This window comes from Mastigoproctus giganteus, chromosome 8 (genome assembly GCF_048544385.1).
Source record: "Mastigoproctus giganteus isolate SK-2022 chromosome 8, ASM4854438v1, whole genome shotgun sequence".
Lineage (NCBI taxonomy): Eukaryota > Metazoa > Arthropoda > Arachnida > Uropygi > Thelyphonidae > Mastigoproctus > Mastigoproctus giganteus.
The window spans coordinates 42589277-42609457 of NC_143582.1; the positions used below are offsets into that span (position 1 = coordinate 42589277).

The following is a 20181-nucleotide window of genomic DNA, read 5'->3' on the forward strand; positions in this document are numbered from 1 at the left end:
AAAGTGGTGGTATGGCACCGGTTGATGAGTCATCTAGCACCTAGTATTGCCTGGTAACACAGAGGGGCAGCATTACTCTGTGTGGTGTGGGCGCTACACCTCAACCCCTGCTTACGTTAACACCTGGGTAGTCACCCACAGTGCACTTGCACATGGGGGTTATCCCCAGAATTACTAACAGTCTCACTATTGTAAAGGTGCAAGCAGAGGATTTGGCTGTCATAGACTGTTTGTACTTCGCCGAAATTAGGTCCACTTGACTTGAGCGTCACCCAAATGTCAGTTCCATCAGCATTTTAGACTCCCAGGTAGCAAGCACAGCTTGTTTGGCATATCTGAGAGAATGTCTGTGACAGCCTCAAGGACCAATACACCATATCACAGAATATGTATGTGGTCACCTGCTCAATTACTCCCAGTGCTATCATTGTACAAACATGGAACTAACAGACATCAAAACTCCCAGAGTACTAATGTGCATGCCCAATGCTAAAAGTCATTACTGTATTTGGATTTGATTAGTGTTAATTGAGCGTAGCAAGTTCAATTTACATCGCTTTTTTTTTTTTTTTTTTTTTTGTTATTATCTTTCTATACATTAAAATAATTTTTCTCCTAGTGATATTTATTCAGTCAATACAAGAAGAGAGAGATGCAGGCTACGTGGTAATATGTAACAAATACATAACAGAAGTTTGTTTTACTGTGGTAAAACAAGCTTAAACAAAACAATGCGTGATCTTGTTTCAAGGTCACGCACTATGTTTATCTAACATGGCCTAGTGTACTGCTCTTGATTTCCATATCTAATGTATTTATTTAAATAAACGAAATGGAACAAAGCATAATATTTTAAGAGCTTAAGATTCTATATCTATATAATATCGGTGCAGATACACCATAGACAATTCTTAAAGAAAAACTATGATCATAGTGTGAAAGGGACCCACCGATGAAAAACCAACTAGCTTTGAAATGGTGGCATCTGGGTAGTGGTGCCCACCGAGAATAAGTAACAATAGTCTTCTCTATTAGTGAAGCATTACTTAACTGAGGTAGTGCAATACTTGGTAACTCTTTGTGAAGGATGAGCACAATATGATATACACACGAAATGATGCCTCTTTTGCACTATGATCTTAGTTTTTCTTTAAGAGTTGTCTATGGTGTATCTATATCGATATTATATAGACATAGTAATGTATTTATATATTCATAGTTGAGGAAGAGACACACACACAGCTATGAATACATAAATATGTTACTATGCATTCATAGCTGAAGAAGAGACACACCGTGTCGAAAGCTTCTGTAAGTATTTCATTTTATTTTATCAAAAGAAGCGAGCCGGGGACAAAGCCCCCTAATAATTATTATAGTTATTTTTTAGTATGAACCAGAGCTGTAATGCTCAATTTGTTCTACATTGATATCAATAATTGTAAAATAATAAGAGAAGTTTACTTCAATATAGTATGTAGAACACTTCCGTTTGATACTCTCCAGAAATTAAAACAAAAAAAAAAAAAAAAAAAAAAACTTGCATTAGAGTGTAACAAATAATTAAAAATCAATTTAATGAGATTAAAAATAAGAAAATTAATTAAAAGAAATTTAATTTTCTTTTAATTAATTTTCTTATTTTTAATCTCATTAAATTGATTTTTGTGTTAAATTGAGTTTTAATTATTTGTTACACTAATGCAAGTTTTTCGATTTTTTTTGTTTTAATTTCTTCAAAGTATCATACGAAAGTGTTCTATGTACTATATCGAGGTAAACTTCTCTTATTATTTTACAAATATATAATTATTTGTGTAGTCTGCTGACACCATGGATAGAAAGAAGTGTTTCTTTTGTAACAAATCTGGAGTGCAATTCCACTGATTTCTGAAAGGACATTTAAGGTAATTTATCATAATTGATAGAACCAAAAATATTTAATGAAATGTAAAAAAAAAAAAAAAAAACCCGCTACCAAATAACTAATTAATAACTAATTCATAAATTAATATGTATAGTGTATTGATATTAATCGAACTAATAGTCTGTCGAATAATTAAATAATTTAAATTTATAGACTAAGATGCATTAAGGGCTTATGCCTTGGGCTGCAAGAGAATTAGACTACGTACAAGTTACTGCAAATACATCATATTAGTACAGTTAAACTCAGAATTAGCAAATTTTTGCAAAGGCGGCATCGTTTAAGTTATATCTCATATTGTGAATACCTTCACGAGTTGCCATGATATTGCACCACTTTGAATAAGTAATGCTTCACCAAAGGAGAAGACTGTTGTTACTTATTCTCAGCAGATACCACCACCCATAGTAATTATTATAGGCACTTCTGTAGCCAGGTGGGCAGAGAGGAAATAATTCTTTTATTTTCAACAAAAGTAAAATGTTCAACTCTTATGGGCGCCTCCGTAGCCAAGTGGGCGGGAGCGGCAGTGCATAGCACATGCTTCTTGATTAGACCGGGGTTCGAGCCCGTGACCACCAAATATGGAGGATGCGGAAAGGTCAGGGAATGACCACCGCATATCCCCGGAGCAATATGGCCTTAGTTGCTAATGCTCCTAAAAACCAAATAACAACAACAACAGTAATTATTATCACATGTACCCATAGTAATTATTATCACATGGGTGGTGGTCTCTGCTGAGAATAAGTAACAACAGTCTTCTCCTTTGTTGAAGCGTTACTTATTTAAAGTAGTGCAATATCATGGCAACTCGTGAAGGTATTCACAATATGAGATATAACTTAAATGATGCTGCCTTTGCAAAAATTTGCTAATTCCAAGTTTAGCTGTGTACTAATATGATGCATTTGCACTAACTTGTCCGTAGTTTAAATTTATAGCTATTTCTAGATGACAGCTCCCACTTGTTTTAGTCCACATATTTAGTCCAGTGAACTGTCCACAAGAAAGTCATAAGCATGTTTCAGAGTCTTTATTTGTATCTTTCTTAAACTCCAATATAAAAATGTGAATTTTGATGCTAGAGTTATAAGAAAGATATTGATATTTGTATTAGCAAAGGAAGGAAAATGTATCTCTCAGTAACAGCATGGAATATATGTCATAGCATCTTTACAGTTTATGAACTCAAGGATTGTATTAAAGACTGCGACACAGTGCTTTATTATTACTATTATTATTAATTTATTTAGTTTTTTTGCTTGTATACTGGGCATATAAGTCTTGCTTTTAATTTTATGAGTTAAACCAACATGCTTTTTAATATATACAGTAAACCCCCGCTATTCGCGGTATCTGTATTTGCGGTTTCGTGGTCGCTGATTTAATATAAAATGAAACCTAAAAAAATGTGAATTTTAAAGCCCCGTGAACATTTTCCGCCATAAAAAAACATGGGCGTGGCTAAAATTATCTTCACCAGTCAAAACAGCGCTCGGTGGGTGGGGGGAGAGGGGTCACAAAATCGCAAGCGTGGATGTTTCTCGCTAATCCTTGTTCAATATGTGTTATGCTCTTGTCATGGAAGGTTTCGTCGTTTGCTTTTAATTTATATGCTTATAAATTGAATAAATTTATATGCTACAAAAGTGATAAATCTACCGTTTTGCGGTGTAAAACAGACTTTTTCGTGTGTGTTAATGGAAGAAAGTGACTATTGTGGACAAGTTCTTTCTAACCCGTACAAAAATATGGCTACGAATAACAAGGGAAATGTGAAAAGATCAAAGAAGGTGATGACATTAGAGAATAAAATTGAGTTATTGGATAAAATTTCTAATGGTGAAAGTGTCTCAGTGGCAAAACATTATAAAATCAATGAGTCAACGATACGATCAATCAAGAAATCGGAAGAAAAAATCCGAAGTAGTGTCCGTGAAAACGCGCTAATTGCTTCAAAAATTTGCTCTGTAACTCGTGAAGTTAAATTAGAAAAAATGGAAAAGGCTTTAAATCTGTGGATAGAAGACCGAACTCAAAATAAAATTCTGTTAAGTTCACTTATCATTCGTGAAAAGGCAAAACTCCTTTATCAACAGCTTAGCGAAACTGGTGATAGCACTGGCGGGATAGGTTTTTTAAGCTAGCAAAGGCACTGATTTGAAAGATTTGTTTGAAATTTCTAATAAATATTACATTTAATATTAAATTGTTTCTTATTTTCATTTCGATGCCATATGCTTGTATTTCACTATGTACTGTCTATGTACATAGTCATATTATGAAGGTACATATAATACATATATAGACAAAATTTTAGACTAGTTTTTCTTATATATTTCATACTTTGGAACGGAACCCTTTTATTACTATGGGAGCCATAACTCAGTATTCGCGTTTTCGGTATTTGCGGCATTTCTCAGGAACGTAACCCCCGCGAATAGCGGGGGTTTACTGTATATATATTTTTTGTATAGTTTAAGTACAATTAGTAAAATAGGTAAGATATATTTCATGTAGGATAAGCTGGTAGCTACTTAACCCTATAATAGCCATAACTGGTCCACGAGGCCAAACCTAGTAAAGGATGATCATTAGTCAAAGTAAAAGTAAAAATAAAACCATTAATAAACATAATAATATATATCAAGTCAATTATAGGTAATAGGAAACATTGAAAGGGACTTTATCGAGGGTTAACCCTTTCAATATGTCCCCTACAATTAACCCGGCTATCAGTTTCTGATATCTGCCTGTTTAACACGGTCAAAAGGTAATTCATGCGATAATTAAAGTTAGACAATAATTTTGTTGTTAACAGGCTGGATGACTTCAGCCCGACCGATAGCTAAGACAACAAAAGCATATATTAAGGAAGAAGAGAAATAAATGAGAACCAATATCCATCAATTAATATCATATTAATAAGTACAAAAGGAGCATAAGCTAAAAAAGGAGAACGGATTCAAGGTTTAAGAATAGCAATAGTACCTCAATCCCCCTTGAATTACTTAAACCTTGAATCCGTTCTCCTTTTTTAGCTTATGCTCCTTTTGTACTTATTAATATGATATTAATTGATGGATATTGGTTCTCACTTATTTCTCTTCTTCCTTAATATAGGCTTTTGTTGTCTTAGCTATTGGTCGGGCTAAAGTCATCCAGCCTGTTAACAACAAAATTATTGTCTAACCTTTAATTATCGCATGAATTACCTTTTGACCATGTTAAACAGGCAGATGATATCAGAAACTGATAGCCGGGTTAATTGTAGGGGACATATTGAAAGAGTTAGCCCTCGATAAAGTCCCTTTCAATGTGTCCTATTACCTATAATTGACTTGATATATATTATTATTATGTTTATTAATGGTTTTATTTTTACTTTTACTTTGACTAATGATCATCCTTTACTAGGTTTGGCCTCGTGGACCAGTTATGGCTATTATAGGCTTAAGTAGCTACCAGTTTATCCTATATGAAATATATCCTACCTATTTTACTAATTGTACTTAAACTATACAAAAAATATATAATAAGACTGATGTAATGTTCTATCTAGATATGTATAGATGGCATTAATTAGTTCTTGTTAAGTTAACTTTACATCAGTTATTTATTAATTTTCTATATTTTATATATATATATAAAAAATACAGGACAGTAAATGCGATGATATTATTATTTAAATTTACAGAAGACTACATATAATTCAAATATTTTTCATGTGTAATGAGAAACTTCATAAATTAAAAGAATTTCAATTATAAAGTGTGATGTTTGTATTTTTTTGTTGTAATGCAAACTCAAATAAACAGTGATCGAAATGAAAGAATGCTAAATTACTTTTGTTAAAGAAAATAGCTAATTCAGCAATAAAGCAGTCAAAAATTTAGTCACAGATAATTGTCTTCCAAATTTTTCATTGATTCCAGATTTTTTTTTTTTTTTTTTTTTTTTTTTGTATACTACACAGAAATACAAATAGTGGCTCTGGTTAGCAGCTAAATGATCCAATGTTTGTTTCATAGGATGCCAGGCCTAAAATAATAAATAAATAAAGGAAAAGAATTAAATAAAAATTAAAACCAAAGTCAAAAAGGAGTTCAATTCATTAAATCAAAACCAAAAACAAGAGCTGAGATTAGCCAAAGTGACCAGATGTAGATTCATGGAGTTAAAGTCAAATTAAGTAATATTTTAAAATATAAATAGCCAATATATTATAAAAACAATTCAAAATATTTTAAAATATTAGGCTAAGGTAAAGAAAGTCAACAAGAGAACCATGGCAAACTTGTTTCTCTGCTATCGAAGTTTCTCCCTGCATTCTCGGTAAACAGATGGTGCATGTTATCAATAATGGCAGTAGAAGTCAATAACAATGTATTGATTAGTTTTTTCTCATTATTAAAAGCTGATTATTGGCATTCATGAGTGGGCTGAAATCTACTTATGGGTACACCCTCTAGACTGCCTAAATCTTAGGGTGTTTATCTCCTCTTCCCGCTGTTTTAAAATAGGAAAACGAACTTCTACTGCCACTACCGATAATACACACCATCTGTAGAAGTCATTTTCCTATTTTAAGACAGTGGGAAGGAGGATAAACACTAAGACTGAGGCAGTTTGGGGGGTGTACCCATAAGAAAATTTCAGCTGCAAAGGCATTAACTCCAATAATCTGCTTTTAATAATGAGAAAAAACTAATCAATACATCGTTATCAACTTCTACTGCTACTACCAATAACACGCACCATCCGTTAACCAAAAATGCAGGGAGAAATTGCGGTAGGAAAAAGAGTTTGTATGGTAAAATTTTCCCGAAGTTTGCCATGGTTCTAGAGTTGGCTTTCTTTACCTTCACCAAATATTACTTATAAAATTATTATACACTGGTGTTCAAAGAAAGTGCATCACCCCTTAAAATTGTAATTGTCGTCTGAATAACATAAGTATATGGCAATATTTCTTACAGATTGCATCAGATAAGATTGACATGCATAGGTGATGACATAATATTGCATCGGCTGTTACTTTCAGCTATATAAGAACGTTCTGCAAGAGTTGTAGTCATCCCTTGCTTGTGTCAGGATGGCGAGTTATGTGCAGTTGACGCCACGAAGAAAGAGTGCTATTTTTGCTTTATGTGAGGAAGGGAGTTCTTCCCGTCATAATGCTTAGAGTGTCTTGTAATTAGTCGACAGCAAGTAGATTTCTTTCCAAACTCAAGAATACTGGTAGGGAAAAAAAAAAGAACCGGACACAAATGAGTCTCTATGCCAAAACCGTAAAGCTTTTTCATCTGAGCCGAAAAGAGAATGGGAAGAACATACAGGAGTGGTAGCAAGTGCAGTAACAGTCAGAAGAGTCCGCTTCAAAATTGAACTTGTAGCAAGTCATCCTAAGAAGTCCCTCCTCGCACAAAAAATGAAAAGGGCCCGATTAATTTGGTGTAAGGAGCGTGTCAAATGGACCCCTGAGAAGTGGAAGAAGTCAGTTATTTTCCCAGATGAGAAGAAATTTAACCTGAATGGCTCTGATAGGAGACAAACTATTCGCCGTAGATGTGGTGAAGAGTAGATCACCTGCAGTTTATAAAAGGTTCCATGAATGCCAATGGATAACTGGCTATATTTAAAGACAAATTGCTGCCAACCATTAGAGACCATTTCAACCTGCCAAGTAACTGCATCTTTCACGACAACTCTGCTCCTTGTCATCAGGCAAAAGTGCAAGTAGGTACTTCCGTAGTTACTTTAGCTTCATTTATGCATTAGAGATTCGACAGTAATGTGTTTACATTTGTAATTTGTGAAGAAATGATTGGAAGAACAGTTCATTACAACTCTTAGCTGCTCAGGAAACAGCCCGGACTGGAATCCTATACAGAACTGTTGGCATTGTGTGGAATCTGCAGTTGCCAGAAGGAAACCAAAGACCCTTCATGAACTTCAGGAAGCCATAATTCGTGTTTGGAACCATGAACTATCAGCTGATAATCTTCAGAAACTGATCTTGTCAATGCCTTAACGGGTGCGGGAAGAGAAACAAAGGGGGCGATTCTCCAAGATATCACTCTCAAAAAATGTGCAAAATGTGAAATGTTTGCCGACCTTTCTAAAACAGAACATGATCTAGCCAAGGAGGGATGCATTTCTATATGCTAGGTGTCTGGAGTGTCAAGGAATTGGGAACCAACTCAGCATTCTGATGGGCGTCTATGAGAGCTTGAGGTGTAGGATAAATGCCCTCGAAGAAATTAATGAGGGACCCATCAAGCTCTCAGCTGCCCAGCTCAACGACAGAGCTCACTCCTGTGCATCAGGCAACACAGAGGCAATAGCCAAGGCAGAATGCGCTGGTCCCAAAGGAACTAGTTATTGTTGGTGACTCTATTGTCAGGGAGACGGGGAATATACTATGTCAGAAGGATAGGTGGAACAGGACCAGGGTATTGTCTCCCAGGGTACCAAAAGTTGATGACTTTGTAGAGCAGATATCATCTTTTCAGGGCACAAAAGGTGATATTGTTGTACACGTTGGAACTAATGACATTAAGAGTAAGAGATCTGCAGATTTACTCAACAAGTACAGGGCAACGTTGAAAAAAAAAAAAGTCACGAGTTAGGGTTGAATGTGAAAGTGTCTGCAATTCTGCCCAGACACGATACGAGGGAGTATATGATGAGAGCACTGTCGATCAATTCAGCCCTGGAGAGACTGTGCAAGGCTCAAGTTGTAGAATTTTTTTCAGCCTGGTCTGTGCTGTTGACAGGAGAGACTGCTTTTACAGGGAATATTTGCTGATGCTATCAAGGCAGTGTTAGGTGGGTCCGAAAACTGCTAGCATGGGGGGATACACAGATAAAAGGTTAACTGGGGCCGCAGACAGAGGCAAAGTGATTCCTGCACTGCTTCTATTAGACTGGGAAGCAGACTGGAAAGCAAGGTAATGGAGATTTCCAGGACTTGTTATTGTTATTTTTTTTAGGAGCACTGGCAACTAAGGCCATATTGCTCCGGGGATATGCGGTGGTCATTCCCTGACCTTTCTGCATCCTCTGTATTTGGTGGTCACAGGCTTGAACCCTGGGCTAATCAAGAAGTGTGTGCTACATACTGCTGCTCCTGGCCACCTGGCATTTCCAGGACTGCCGGGAGTCATAGTGGAACAAGTAAATACATGGGTTGTGATAGGGTGGCTAAGAACATGAACAGGTGCATGTACACCAATGCTAGGAGTATAGTTAATAAATTTGATGAGCTTGAAGTGCTAGTCAAAACATCAAAGGCAGATATTGCTGGTATAGTAGTAGTGGCATGTGATGCAAGAAAGCAAGTGTATGAGGTTATGCAGCATCAAAAAAAAAAAAAAAAAAAAAAAAACCACCTTCCCTCCAAATGCCTGTCAAGTTCCTCCTTAAATTTATTCAACCTATCAACTTCCACGACAGATGGAAGTTTCTTCCAGCAATTAACCACCTGTTGGCTAAAGGCAAATTTCCCCACATCTATTCTACATCTGTCTTTTCTTAATTTGAATTTATGCCCCCTTAGTTTCGTAATCTGAACAAGTGGAAGAATCCCATCAGAATTCAGCGTGCTCAACTCATTCAAGGCCTTATACACCTCAATCAGATGACCGCGCAGGTGCCTAGTCTCCAGCCACTGCAATTTTCAGAACTTAAGCCTCTCTTGGTAAGAGGATCCCTTCATTCCCCTCACCAATCTTGTTGCCCTTCTCTGTACACGCTCAAGTAAATCTACATCCTTCCTAAAATGAGGCCTCCAGACCTGTATGCAGTACTCAAGGCGTGGCCTGACCATTGCCTTATACAGAGGGATAATCACCTCCTTTTCCCTGCTAGCAAAATTCCTATATATCATTGACAAAACCCCGTGACCTGCCCTGGCAGCCTGTCTGCATTGCTCAGAAAACTTCATATTTGGCTGCACAATTACTCCCAGGTCTTTTTCATTTTTTACCACCTTAAGTGTAGTACCACACAGTTGGTACTTTTCTCTGGGGTTACTTCTACCCATATGCAGCACTTTGCATTTGTCAAGGTTAAACTTCAGTTGCCACTTCTTAGCCCATCTGCCCAAATTATCTAGATCCTGTTGCAGTAGCACACTGCCATAAACAACCCTGCCAACCTTTGTATCATCTGCAAACTTCGACACTAAGCCTGATATACCTTCATCAATATCATTGATAAATATACAAAACAACAGTGGACCCAACACCGAACCCTGTGGGACTCCACTAATAACATTAGTCCACGAAGAGCAGCACCCATTGATTACAACCCTCTGTCTTCTCCCACTTAACCATCCTTTTATCCATTGTAGCAACTTTACCCTTAATACCATTCTGCTCTAATTTGTACAATAGTCTTCCATGTGCAACAGTGTCAAAAGCTTTCCTGAAATCCAAATATATGATATCAAAATTATTTTTTGCATCCAGTTCCTTTGTAACCACATCATAATAACCAATCAAATTTGTCAGACAAGACTTTCCCTAAACAAACCCATGCTGTGTCTGAATTATTGCTGCAGTCTTGTCTGAGACATGGTGTCACACAGATATAGGCAGTGCAGAGTTGGAATTTGGTGATACAATCTATGTGTATAGGAAGGATAGGAAGGAAGGAGGGATTATGCTGTTAGTTAAGAAACTAAATCTAAGGAAGTGCATCCAACTGATGTTGTCAATGCAGTGTTGAGTCTGTTTTGTGTGAAATAAGCATTGGGAAAGGAAAAATGAGTAGGTATGTGTTATAGGCCTAATGAATCTGATGAGTATAATGAGCAATTGTGCACAGAAATAGTGGGCCAGTAAATCAGAATGTCTTATAATGGGAGATTTTAACTTTCCAGATATTGACTGGAACTTGTGGATTGGTCACTCGCACATTAGCAAGTCTTTTTATTGGATGATTGTTTTCTACAGCAACATATTCGAGAGGCAACCAGAGGGAGTAATACTCTTGATCTGATTATCAGTAGTGATTCTTCATGCATTAAGAATCTGCAGATAAAGGAACCACTGGGCAACAGTGATCACAATGTATTGATGTGGGAACACAATATAATAGTGTAGCTTAATTTAATTTATTATGATACTCACCTTTTTATAATCTGCATTGATGTTGGAATAAATTGGATGATAATTTTAAATTTAAGTTAGCATGAATAAGTTAGGATTTAAAAACAGAATTAATACGGTTGGAAACAGAATCGTTTCAAATTCTAACATTGACAACCAAGGACGAAGACGTGCACTTCTACTTCCTTGCGCACATTTTAATTCTGTTTTTAAATCCTAACTTATTCATGCTAACTTAAATTTAAAATTATCATCCAATTCATTCCAACATCAATGCAGATTATAAAACGGTGAGTATCATAATAAATTAAATTAAGCTACGCTATTATATTGTGTCAGTTATAAATGGTACTTTAAGAGATCTACAATTTTCGAATTGATGTGGGAATTAATTAAAGATGTAACTACCATCAAGGCTAAAGGGAAGGGCTTTTGCTTTCATAAAGGTGACTACAGAGGTCACAGACAGTTTTTAAATTCTGTACAGTGGGATCAACTGATGATGTTACGAACAGTGAATTCTGAATGGGGAGCCTTCAAGGGACTTAATTTTGGAGGCTACTAGGCTTTTCATTCCAACTAAGAAATACTGTTCAAGGTTTAGGTGTAAATGGATCTCAATGTATTAATGAGGCTAGTGGCAGAGAAGAAGAATGTATGGGATGTATATAAAGTATCAGGCGATCCAGAAGCCTATGGCAGGTATAAACTAGTCTGTAATCAAGTCACAAAGGAGGTTAGGCAGGCGAAGGCAGATTATGAGAAATCTTTGGCAAAGGATGCAAAAGAAAAACAGCAAATAGTTCTTTACTTATGTAAACTCTAGAAGGAAAGGGATGAATCACATAGGACCACTTAACATAGATGGGTTGATTATTGATGATCATGCTCAGATAGCTGATAAACAGAATGAGTATTTTGCATCTACATTCACACATGAGGAGTTATTCAATGAGGGGATTGCCAGAAGTTTATCAAATGCTAACAGGGAGCTAAGTGATTTTGTAATAACCGAGAGCAAAAAGGAGGAGAAATTGTCGAAGTTAAACATAAGGAAAGCACCTGGGGTGGAACGGATCTATCCAGTTATGTTAAATCCAGTTATAGCAAAGGAAGTAAGCAAACCCTTAGCCATAATTATGAGAGCTTCCTTGGACTCAGGGGAGGTCCCCATGGACTGGAGGTGTGCAAATGTATCACCAATTCACAAAGGGGGTTAAAAAGGTGACACAAGTAACTACAGACCTGTTAGTTTAACTTGTGTTCCGGGGAAAATAATGGAATCACTGGTTAAAGAAGCATCGCAGGATCATCTAGACAAGACTGCAGTAATAGTTAAGACACAGCATGGGTCTGTCAAAGTGAGGTCTTGTCTGACCAATTTGATTGCTTACTATGATGTGGTCACAAAGGAACTGAATTCTAAAAATAATTTTGATATCATATATTTGGATTTCAGGAAAGCTTTTGATACTGTTGCACATGGAAGACTGCTGTACAAATTGGAGAGTTATGGCATCAAGGGTAAGCTACTACAATGGATAAGGGGATGGTTGAGTGGAAGACAACAGAGTGGTAATCAATGGACACTGCTCTTCGTGGACAAATGTTATTAGTGGAGTTCCCCGGGGTTCGGTGTTGGGCCCACTGTTTTTCATATTTATCAATATGAAAAACAGTGGGCCCAACACCGAACCCCGGGGAACTTCATCAATATCGATGAAGGTATATCAGGTTTAATGTCCAAGTTTGCAGATAATACAAAGGTTGGCAGGGTTGTTAACAACAGTAATGACAGTATGCTACTCCAACTGGATCTAGATATGTTGGTAAAATGGGCTGAGAAGTGGCAACTGGAGTTTAACATTGACAAATGCAAAGGGGTAGCAATAACCGTACCAACTTGTTCCAGCACTCAGGGAAGTGGAAAAGACCTGAGGGTAATTGTGCAGCCAAATATGAAGTTTTCTGAGCAGTGCAGACTGGCTGCCAGGGCAGGTTATGGAGTTTTGTCAATGATATATAGAAATTTTACTAGCAGGGAGGTGGATAATCCCGTTATACAAGGCAATGGTCAGGCCACACATAGCGTACTGTACAGGTCTGGGGGCCTCATTTTAGGAAGGATGTAGAGTTGCTAGAACAAGTACAAAGAAGGGCAACAAAATTGGTAACGGGAACAAAGGGGTGCTCTTACCAAGAGAGGCTTAAGTTCCACAAATTGCAGCACCTGGAGAGTAGACAGCTGCAAGGCGATTTGATTGAGGTGTATAAGGCCTTTAATGGGTTGAGCAAGCTGAATGCTGATGGGATTCTTCGTCTTGCTCAGACTAAGAACCTGAGGAGGCACAGTTTCAAATTGAGGAAAGATAGTTGTAGAATATATGTGCGGAAATTTGCCTTTAGCCAGCGGGTAGTTGATTGGAGGAACAGGCTTCCATCTTTTGTTGCGGACGCTAATAGCCTAAATAAATTTAAGGCTGAGCTGGACAGGCATTTGGAATGAATGGAGGGATGAAATGGGAGGGTTTTTTTTTTTTTTGGCTGATGCTGCATAAGCTTGCTTTCTTGCATCATATGCCTCTACTAATGCTAATATCATACAATGATATATATACAGGGTGTCTCAAAAATATTGGTAAAAACGTTTAGGGGAGGTAGGTAACATCTAAAGGAATGCGAATCGCATAGGAACCCATAACCGGAAACGTCACGGAAAAGTAGTAGAAGAGGCACAAGAAGCAGAAATGAAACAAGACAGTAATTAGGGGAACATTTATTTGACATAATATTAACAATGGAGTATGAGATGGATGCATTTCATGATGTTACAACAGATGATTGAAGGTTCCACCATGAGATGCGATGCATGTGTGACACCGACGCAGCATGGATTGGCGGACACGGTCGAACACAACTGGAGTTTCTTTGACAGTAGCAGCAACGCAGAAGAGTCCTGCCATGAGATCCATTTCGGTTCTCCAGAGGCGATTCAAACACTATAGATTTGAGGACCGGCCACAGAAAAAAAATCGAGCCTTATTAAATCAGGTGAGCGTGGGGGCCAGGCAATCGGTCCACCACGGCCAATCCATCGATGCCCAAAATGTCTGTTCAAATGATCACGAACACACCTTCCATAATGGGCAGGTGCCCCGTCATGTTGAAACCAAAGGTTGCGTCTCACATTTGCTGGAACATCGTCAAGTAACCCTGGTAGAACTTGTTCAAGAAAGATCCGATATTTAGCGGAGTTCGTGCGGGATGGTAACAGGAATGGGCCGACTAAGCAGTCACCGACCATACCTGCCCACACATTTTATTGCGAAGCGATGTTGTGCCGCATGGGGGCGCACACCGTGTGGGCACTCTGCTAATCCATACACTAGGTGCATGTCTGCCAGCTCACAGTTCATATATCGATGCATGCTCTTCGTGCGGAAACTACTGCTTGATTGAGTAAACCAGAAATTTTCCCTCTCGCCAACTGATGAATAGCACCGTGTACCGACTTACAGTGACGTTTCCGGTTATGGGTTCCTATGCGATTCACGTTCCTTTAGATGTTACCTACCTCCCCTAAACGATTGTACCAATATTTTTGACACCCTGTATATATCAACAAAAATTCTTTTTTTAGTTTTGCATCCATTAAACTCTGAAACGTTTCCTTTATATAGCAGAATCTACTTCTTAAAATTCTTTGCGAATCCAAGCACTATTTTTTTTTATATGCCAAGGTGGAAGGAGGACCTTTTTCTGGTTCAACCAGTGGAATATATTTCATACTACTTCTACTTCTCTTGTAAAAATTCCTCCCACTTTTCATGTTTTTCTGTTGCATGACTGCCCAATAAACACAAAAACCAACAGTATCTGGTGAAAACTTCCTGTAGACCAGAGAGTAATCCAATTACCTTAAGACAACTACACCCATTCCAAGTAAAGTCGTGGTATTCACTGCACTCTGCAACTTGGACATACTTCCATGGTTTCTTACTTGTTTCTTTCAAGTGAAAGAACATAATGAAGTAGAGGAACTGATTAGAATGCATTTCCACTATGCAGCAAAACTGCTTTTAAACTTAATTTTGAGAAATCAATTAAAACATTAGCATTAGCAGAGACATATGATGCAAGAAAGCAAGCTTATTTAACATCACCCAAAAAAAAAAAAAAAAATCCTTCCTGTTCCCCCCCCCATCCAGTCACTCCAAATGTTTGTCTAGTTCTGTCTTGAATTTATTCAAGCTCTCAAACTTCCACAACGAAAGATAGAAGCTTATTCCAGCAATCACCCTCCTGCTGGCTAAAGGCAAACTTCCACACATCTATTCTACAACCGTCTTTCCTCAATTTGAATTTATGGTCCCTCAAGTGCAAAATCGGAGCAAGAGGAAGAATCCCATCAGCACTGAGCTTGCTCAAACCATTCAAGGCCTTATACACATCAATCTGATCTGATCACCTTGAAGGTGCCTAGTCTCCAGATGCTACAATTTGCAGAATTTAAGCCTATCTTTGTAACAGCAACCCTTTGCTCCACTCACTAATCTCATTGCCCTTCTCTGTACTCTTTCTAGTAGCTCAACATCTTTCCTAAAATGAGGCCTCCAGACCTGTATGCAGTGCTCAACGTGTGGCCTGACCAATGCCTTATACAAGGGAATAATCACCTCATTATCCTTGCTAGCAAAACTGCTATATATCATTGACAAGATCCCATGAGCTACTCTTGCAGCCAGTCTGTACTGCTCAGAAAACTTCATATCTGACTGCACAATTACCCCCAGGTCTTTTTCATTCTCCACTACCCTGAGTGTAGTACCACACAGTCGGTACGTTACTCTGGGTTAATGCTACCCATATGCAGGGGTAGCAATAACAAGGGAATTTATTCTTATCTTGTTTGTATACTCAAACCTGTTTAAATCAAAATGGCAAATTTTGGACCTTTAATTTCAAAAACTAACAGGCTTTACTGAATATATGAATAATCACATTTGATTGAAGAATTACAAGCTATTATAGACAGAATCACTAAAGACAGCTACAGTTAGGGAAAATATTTCCTTTTACAATTGTAAGTAAAATACTTACAGTTAAATACTTCTCAAAATCAAAGCATTTTTTATTTTTATATCACCTTGTATTTTATACAAGTAGTAAGAGAGTGGATTACTATTTTAAATACACATATGAAAGACTGGATAAGCAACTATTAAAGGAAAATGACCAATATTCTTTTTGCCATGCAAGCCATAGTGCAAAGATACCAATTATTGTTAGAGAGAAAGGAAGGCGGTAATCAAATTAGCAATTTTCATATTAAACTGAGTATACGTTACTGCTCTTTGCCAAATACTCACCTACAGAATCATTTCCTATGCATGCTGAAATGGCTGTTTCACTTGCAGAACTACAAAGGCTACTTGAAGGTTCTGTGGTTCTTCCACTGAAAGTATATCTTATTTATGTACACCTCTTCTATTTTTTAATTCACAAAGACCAGATATTTAAATTGTAAAAGATACAATATAAAAAATACTAAACTTCTGACATTACGTTTTGTAAAAATAACTTATATATAAAATATTTTACAGGTCAAATGTCGAAATTCAAATAGAAGATAAATATACACATCTAGTGACAGCTATGCCTCCTGTGATGATTTTGATAAGCTCGTGATAACATGACTGGGGAAACAGGAAATATTTTATGCAATAACAACAGATGGAATAGAATCAGGGGTAAATCTGTCCAGGGTAAAACTTGGTGATATTGTCATACATGAGAAAGAAATTCAGTGCGACCGGAAGTGATGATGCCTCCTGTCTCCTGTGATGATTTTGATAAGCTCGTGATAACATGACTGGGGAAACAGGAAATATTTTATGCAATAACAACAGGTGGAATAGAATCAGGGGTAAATCTGCCCAGGATAAAACTTGGTGATATTGTCATACATGAGAAAGAAATTCAGTGCGACCGGAAGAACAGTAACTGGGTTTAATAAGAAATTAACTAACAAGTAATTAATCTGTTAATTACTTGTTAATTAACTATTAAACCCAATTACTGTTCTTCCGGTAAGACTGAATTTCTTTCTAATATATGGAACCCGGTACTGAGGCCTCTAATTTCATTGTTGTACGATGTTCATACTAATGACGTTAAACATAAGCAATCTGAGGCTCTACTTAGAATGCATTAGGAACAATATGCTTTGGTGTAAAGTCTACCAATAATAATTATGAGAACATCCTTGGATTCGGGGGAGGTCCCCACGGAGTGGAGATGTGTAAATGTTTACCCAATTCACAAAGGGGGACACAAGTAATTACAGACCTGTTAGCTTAACTTTTGTTCCGGGGAAAGTAATGGAGTTGCTTGTTAAAGCAGCACTGCAGGATCATCTAGACAAGACTGCAGTAATAATTCAGACACAGCATGGGTTTGTTAAGGGAAGCCTTGTCTGACAAAAATTTGATTAGTTACTGTGGTTACAAAGGAACTGGATGCAAAAAATAATTTTGATAATCATATTACTTGGATTCCAGGAAAGTTTTTTTTTTTTTTTTTTTTTTTATAGGTAGTTGCACATGGAAGACTACTGTACAAATTGGAGCAGTACGGCATTAAGGGCAAATTGCTACAATGGATAAAAGGGTGATTGAGTGGGAGAAGACCAAGGGTGGTAATCAATACGCTGCTCTTCGTGGACTAATGTTATTAGTGGAGTCACCAGGATTCAGTGTTGGGCCCTTTGTTGTTTTGTATATTTATAAATGATATTGATGAAGATATATCAGGCTTAATGTCGAAGTTTGCAGAGGATAGAAAGGTTGGGAGGGTTGTTAATAACAGTATTCTACTGCAACAGGATCAAGTAAAGTTGAGCAGATGGACTGAGAAGTGGCAACTGAAGTTTAACATTGACAGGTGAAGTATGCATATGGGTAGAAGTAACCCCAGAGAAACATACCAACAGCATGGTACTACACTCAGGGTGGTAGCGAATGAGAAAGATCTGGGGGTAATTGTAGCCAGATATGAAGGTTTCTCAGCAGTGCAGGCAGGCTGCCAGGACATGGGGTCATGTCAATGATATACAGGAATTTTGCTAGTAGGGAAAGGTGATTATCCCTTTATATATGGTAATGGTCGTGCCATGCCTTGAGTACTGCATACAGGTCTGGAGGCCTCATTTTGGGAACGATGCAGAGTTGCTATAATGAGTACAGGGAAGGGCAACAATATTGGTGAGGGGAACGAAGAGAATCCTCTTACCAAGAAAGGCTTAAGTTCTGGAAATTGCAGCATCTGGAGACCAGGCACATGCAAGGTGATCTGATTGAGGTGTATAAGACCTTGAATGGGTTTAGCAGGCTCAATGCTGATGGGATTCTTATTCTTGCTCAGCTTACAAACCCGAGGGGGCATAAATTTAAATTGAGAAAAGAGTTGTAGAATAGAAGTGTGGAAATTTGTCTTTAGCCAGCAGGTAGTTGATTGCTGTAAGAAACTTCCATCTCTTGTTGTGGAAGTTGATAGCTTAAATAAATTCAAGGAAGGACTGGACAAAAATTTTACAGTAAATGGATGTGTGAAATGGGATTTTTTTTTTTTTTTTTTTTTGGCTGAAGCTGTATAAGATTGCTTTCTTGCATCATCTACCTCTACTAATGCTACAAGGTGGGCTAGCAGAGAACAACAATAATTAAGATAATCTACTATAAAAAGAAAAATGGCAATTGATATTTAACACTGAAAAATGTCAGGTACTACACTGGTGTAACAATAATCGCAGAATAACACATCAAGTGGATAGTACTACACCCATGGTAGTACCATCCACTTGGAAAGTGGATGGTAAGAAAATGAAAAGATCCTAGGGTAAATATTCAGTCCAACATGAAGTTCTCTGAGCAGCGCAGACAGACTGCAGGACAGCTTATAAAGTTCTGTCAACGATATACAAATATCAGAGGTGATAACCCCTTGTATAAAGCAGTGGGTTCCAACTTTTTCCTTTCGCAGCACAGCACCTCTCCCCCTTTAATTGCATTCAAGGCTGATAATATCATATAGCGTACCCAGAAACACTCCTTTACAAACAAATACTATTCTTTGAATAGGGTATATAAAAAAAAAACTGAAACGGGTCACTTTTAGGTAATAGAGGATATCTTCAAGTTTTTTTTTTATTACAGTAGGTATGCAACTGCAAAACTGTAATCACCAGCCTCAAAAAAATGCAATAAACACTTTGGTTCCGCAAGCTGCAGTCTGCCACCGCTACATGTAAATTGCAAGCAGTTTAAAAAAGCCATGAAGTAGATCTACAGTTTTACAAGGGTACAGAAAATTCAATGTGGATGCCTACCTGTCTGTGCAATTCAGTGGAGCTGGTCTGACAAAGCTTTATGCAAAGCCAAGGGAAAAATCCATACACATAGCTGCAAACTTTTGACTTTCAAAAAGCTGAAGATTAGACATTTGTAAGCAGAAGGTAAACAAATTTTAGGTCCAAAAAAAAAAAAAAAAAACAGGAGTTTTTTTTCTGCAAACAGCAGGAGTTCAAAAATACAAAAAACATGGGAGGAAAACAGGAGATTTTTATGAAGTCCATATTGCAGTAAAAATTTATTTCATTAGAAAATTTATATTAAAATATACTCATGACTGGTTTACCATTAAAGTATGCTTTCTAACTTTAACTTACCTAAGGAATTTTTCTCTCTGGGGATTCTCTGTTTGGATATTCTATTAAACATCAACTGATTCTGATTGCTTCAAGAAAGATACTGTTACAGACTTTGCCCTCTTCAGAAATGTTGAGTCAAAGTTTAAATCATAACAATGACCCTTCTCTTTAGATTTGGCCATCAGGAGCATTTCAAAAGTTTCACCATAAAGAAAAGATCTGAATTCAGTTTTTATTTTTCTAACCTGGCTGAATATTCTCTTACACTCAGAACTGTCATGAGGAATTTTAAAGAATTAAAGAATTGTTAATGACTAGACATAAATTGAAATATAATTTATTATATTTCAAGCTTCCTTGTGTACTTGTAAGTTTCCCAAAGCAGACTACTGCACCAATTCTTTCTTTCTTTCTTCATAATAGCATCT

The 20181-nt window shown here is 37.1% G+C and overlaps 1 protein-coding gene across 1 annotated transcript in view; it reads right to left on the reverse strand.

Annotated features, from left to right (window-relative positions):
• LOC150081486 (folliculin-interacting protein 2-like) overlaps positions 1–20181 on the reverse strand; it is a 122846-nt gene that overhangs the window by 70101 nt on the left and 32564 nt on the right. Inside the window, exon 5 of the mRNA XM_090380222.1 lies at positions 16416–16501. Within this exon, the coding sequence (XP_090236348.1) occupies positions 16416–16501 (86 nt within the window). The remainder of the gene's footprint in view (positions 1–16415; positions 16502–20181) is intronic.